This window comes from Mizuhopecten yessoensis, unplaced genomic scaffold (genome assembly GCF_002113885.1).
Source record: "Mizuhopecten yessoensis strain PY_sf001 unplaced genomic scaffold, ASM211388v2 scaffold9615, whole genome shotgun sequence".
Classification (NCBI taxonomy): Eukaryota; Metazoa; Mollusca; class Bivalvia; order Pectinida; family Pectinidae; genus Mizuhopecten; species Mizuhopecten yessoensis.
This window is the reverse complement of record NW_018408136.1, coordinates 582,269-587,418: the sequence shown is the minus strand read 5'-3', so window position 1 is coordinate 587,418 and position 5,150 is coordinate 582,269. Positions and strand designations below refer to the sequence as shown.

At 34.3% G+C, this 5,150-nt stretch overlaps 1 protein-coding gene across 2 annotated transcripts in view; it reads right to left on the bottom strand.

Annotated features, from left to right (window-relative positions):
- Nucleotides 1–4,069, bottom strand: part of LOC110458474 (U6 snRNA phosphodiesterase-like) — a 13,227-nt gene extending 9,158 nt beyond the window's left edge. Inside the window, exons 1-3 of one of the 2 annotated variants that reach the window (XM_021510188.1) lie at nt 3,882–4,069; nt 3,175–3,317; nt 2,081–2,258 (exon numbers count right to left, since the gene is read on the bottom strand). In XM_021510188.1, the coding sequence (XP_021365863.1) occupies nt 2,081–2,258; nt 3,175–3,317; nt 3,882–4,033 (473 nt within the window). In that variant the 5' untranslated portion in view covers nt 4,034–4,069. Of the gene's footprint in view, nt 1–2,080; nt 2,302–3,174; nt 3,318–3,881 lie in introns of both variants that reach the window. The other variant, XM_021510190.1, reaches the window with a different exon arrangement.
- Between the last annotated feature and the right edge of the window lie 1,081 nt (nt 4,070–5,150).

Sequence of the window (5,150 nt, the reverse complement as noted above, 5' to 3'; positions counted from 1 at the left end):
TCACCCACAGTTAATGTTACATCTCACAGTAACACCTGGTAACAACAACCAACACGTTAATTAAGGGACAATCTCACCCACATTTAATGTTACATCTCACAGTAACACCTCGTAATGACAACCAACACGTTAATTAAGGGACAATCTCACCCACATTTAATGTTACATATCACAGTAACACCTGGTAACAACAACCAACATGTTCATTAAGGGACAATATCACCCACAGTTAATGTTACATCTCACAGTAACACCTGGTAACAACATCCAACATGTTAATTAAGGGACAATCTCACCCACAGTTAATGTTACATCTCACAGCAACACCTGGTAACAACAACAAACATGTTAATTAAGGGACAATATCACCCATAGTTAATGTTACATCTCCCAGTAACACCTGGTAACGACAACAGACAAGTTAATTAAGGGACAATATCACCCATAGTTAAAGTTACATCTCACAGTAACACCTGGTAATGACAACAGACATGTTAATTAAGGGACAACATCACCCACAGTTAATGCTACATCTCACAGTAACACCTGGTAATGACAACAGACATGTTAATTAAGGGACAACATCACCCACAGTTAATGCTACATCTCACAGTAACACCTGGTAAGGACAACAGACATGTTAATTAAGGGACAACATCACACACTATCACCCACAGTTAATGTTACATCTCACAGTAACACCTAGTAACAATAACCAACATGTTAATTAAGGGACAATATCACCCACATTTAATGTTACATCTCCCAGTAACACCTGGTAACGCCAACAGACACGTTAATTAAGGGACAATCTCACACACAGTTATTGTTACATCTCACAGTAACACCTGGTAATGACAACAGACATGTTAATTAAGGGACAACATCACACACTATCACCCACAGTTAATGTTACATCTCACAGAAACACCTGGGAACAACAACAAACATGTTAATTAAGGGACAATATCACCCATAGGTAATGTTACATCTCACAGTAACACCTGGTAATGACAACAGACATGTTAATTAAGGGACAACATCACCCACAGTTAATGCTACATCTCACAGTAACACCTGGTAAGGACAACAGACATGTTAATTAAGGGACAATATCACCCATAGTTAAAGTTACATCTCACAGTAACACCTGGTAACAATAACCAACATGTTAATTAAGGGACAATCTCACCCACAGTTAATGTTACATCTCACAGTAACACCTGGTAACAACAACCAACATGTTAATTAAGGGACAACATCACACACAGTTAATGCTACATCTCACAGTAACACCTGGTAACGACAACAGACACGTTAATTAAGGGACAATATCACCCACATTTAATGTTACATCTCACAGTAACCCCTGGTAACGACAACAGACATGTGAATCAGGGACAATATCACCCACAGTTAATGCTACATCTCACAGTACCACTGGTAACGACAACAGACATGTTAATTAAGGGGCAATATCACCCATAGTTAATGTTACATCTCACAGTAACACCTGGTAACGACAACAGACATGTGAATCAGGGACAATATCACCCACAGTTAATGTTACATCTCACGGTAACACCTGGTAATGACAACAGACATGTGAATCAGGGACAATCTCACTCACAGTTAATGCTACTTATCCGAATACAAATTGTCATGTCTCTATAACATCATGACGTTTTTTTCTATTATTATTTTGTTATTTTTGGTCAATACGTTGTACTGCAGATTTCTTAAATGTTAACACAAGTTTTCATTTTGCATAAAATTAAGTTTAAATTTGACTATGAATTTTTAGATTCATGCAAACAATTATAAGTGCATAACTACGGACAAATCAGTTTAAACAGGGTTACTGCAAAACCGTAAATAATACGCCCATCACACATTGAATTAGCAGTTGTTTGAATTGTTAAAATATATGAAATATTTGTCAGGAATTGATGTTAAAGGAGAAATAATTCAATGTACCTGGTAGATCAATGTTTGCAATAAAACATCATAGAATGCATGTAGTATTGCATTAATGAGACCAAGGGGAATAACTCTATTAATTATGGTCAGGAAATCTTACTTGTGTAGGTTTCGTGCCTTGGCCTGGAGTGAGTCAGTGAGGGACTGGATCCAGTGGTGACGTAAACTCACAGTCCGAGACAGACTGACATGGAAACTTTCCATTGGCTTGAAGTCCAGTGGACGTAGACATAACAATAATTCTCTGACTAAGTTATCAAATTGTGGGTCATGGTCATCTGTAATAGACAGAACAGTTATCAAATTGTGGGTCATGGTCACCTGTAATAGACAGAACAGTTATCAAATACAAAACATAATCCTAACAACAGAAAAGCATATATGTTTGTTATGGATTGCACGATTTACCTAAAAATACCCCCAAACCACCTAAAAACATCTAAATAAGACCACAAAAAAACACAGACGGCACTTAAATATTATTCAGTTAATATTAAAATGTAGTAACCTAATTTTCTGCAAACGAAAATAGACTGAAATAATCAGAACCTTAAAAAAACAAGTACGGATTTAACACATCAAACAATATCCTCTTTAGAGCAAATGCACTTATCAAATATAAAATAAACAAAGACTACCTATGTCAAATAATGTTGATAAAGTGAGAAAAATACCATTTTATATAACAAATATCGTTCTGTGAATAATTTAGGCAAACGGTAAACTTGTTTGCAGGGGAAGTAACTCAAATATGTATAGTTAATATTACTCGCGTCACTATAACTATACAATTAACAGGAAACATCATTATGTTACATAATGTCAGGTAGCAGAAATATAAATATCTATGTATATTTAATGTTTTTGTGTGTTTAAAATGTGTTTTTTTGTGTGTTTTAGTGTGTTTTGGGGTGTTTTGTTTTGATTTGGGTGTTTTAGGGTGGTTTGGGGTGTTTTTGGGTACATCGAGCTGCCGGTTTGTTATGGGTAAATCATGCTGCCGGTTTGTTATGGGTAAATCATGCTGCCAGTTTGTTATGGGTAAATCGTGCTTCCGGTTTGTTATGGGTAAATCGTGCTGCCAGTTTGTTATGGGTAAATCGTGCTATCGGTTTGTTATGGGTAAATTGTGCTGCCAGTTTGTTATGGGTAAATCGTGCTGCCGGTTTGTTACGGCTCAATACAACATCTTACATGGGATGTGTATATGTGTTGCCCAGCTTCCTTCCTCATGCTCAAATGACCGTATCCGTCCACCATGATTCTCAGGGTCATCCTGATGTGGGCGAGACTTTTCAGCAAACAAAGACCTGATGGTGTCAGGGAGGGGCAAAACACTGTGGAAACAAAAGTACTGGTAATTTAACATTAAGAAACAATTTAGTTCGAAAATATAAACTTACAAAGTTATCAACTATGTTTAATAAGTGTAGCAGAACTAGACTGGATCATGTACTAGCAGCAGGTAGCTAGCTCAATGAGTAGATCATCCATCAAGTTCGTTCAGAGAGTGTGAATCCCAGTCTGACCATGCATTTTCTTCTTCTGTTACAGTGCACGTGGTGCCTATGGACCACATGTACCTTGTTTCAAGTACTGGGTGAATCCGACAAAGACTTAAAAATGAGGGACGAATGCAGCATAACTGAATTGTTCATCAATGACCAAGTAGATCAATGTAGAGCATCTGTCTATAAGTTTTATTTGTAGATCTTCAATAATTAATACATATTTTTTCCAGTTATGACCTTATAAAAAGCATCAAAATGGAACAAAATAAATACTTTCAAACATTATTGATCCAATAAAAAAGAAAGAAAAATTATTGTATACCAGTTCGGTTACTTAAAAATACATCAAACTCAAAGGTTCATAAGGATAGCACAAACATTTATACACACCATTGTTTCGACCTCTTTGTCATTGTATTGATCTCTGGGGACCCACACCTTTTGGCATTGCGTCCTTCCCTTATATCGGCCGGGTTTTTATCGGTTTTTTCCTCTGATCTTTCCTCGTCGCTGTCAGAGTAGGACACTAAACCTGACATCATATAATCTACCGCCAAAGTTAAATTGAAAGTAGCCGGAAGTCGTTTCTCTAATAAAAGAGTTCCTGGTGTTAGTAGGAGTTATTCCTCTTGTTACATGATAAACTTATGACATCAACTTCAGCTAGTAACCTGACGTTACTTGTTAGCCAAACAAACTCGCCGTAAAATTGCATTTTAACGATAGAATTAGAATATTGATAGAGATGATTCATTTTACAATACTGAGTAGAAGAATCCCTCGTAAGAAATAAGGATGATTCAGATGTAAAGTTATATGTCATCAAATCGAAAGAGCGACTCACATTCGTAATATATCGTAAACCCTTTTTTAAACAAAAAGTTTTAACAGTTTTAAATGTCAGAATTCTAAAACATACTATAAATATTTTTACATTTTAATCATTCCTTATTTCTACCATATGACATACATGTATATATATACTAATATAGCTTAGACTTTTATATCTCCCTTCTATATACATGTATATATATGCTAATATAGCTTAGACTTTTATATCTCCCTTCTATATACATGTATATATATACTAATATAGCTTAGACTTTTATATCTCCCTTCTATATACATGTATATATATACTAATATAGCTTAGACTTTTATATCTCCCTTCTATATACATGTATATATATACTAATATAGCTTAGACTTTTATATCTCCCTTCTATATACATGTATATATATACTAATATAGCTTAGACTTTTATATCTCCCTTCTATATACATGTATATATATACTAATATAGCTTAGACTTTTATATCTCCCTTCTATATACATGTATATATATACTAATATAGCTTAGACTTTTATATCTCCCTTCTATATACATGTATATATATACTAATATAGCTTAGACTTTTATATCTCCCTTCTATATACATGTATATATATACTAATATAGCTTAGACTTTTATATCTCCCTTCTATATACATGTATATATATACTAATATAGCTTAGACTTTTATATCTCCCTTCTATATACATGTATATATATACTAATATAGCTTAGACTTTTATATCTCCCTTCTATATACATGTATATATATACTAATATAGCTTAGACTTTTATATCTCCCTTCTATATACATGTATATATATA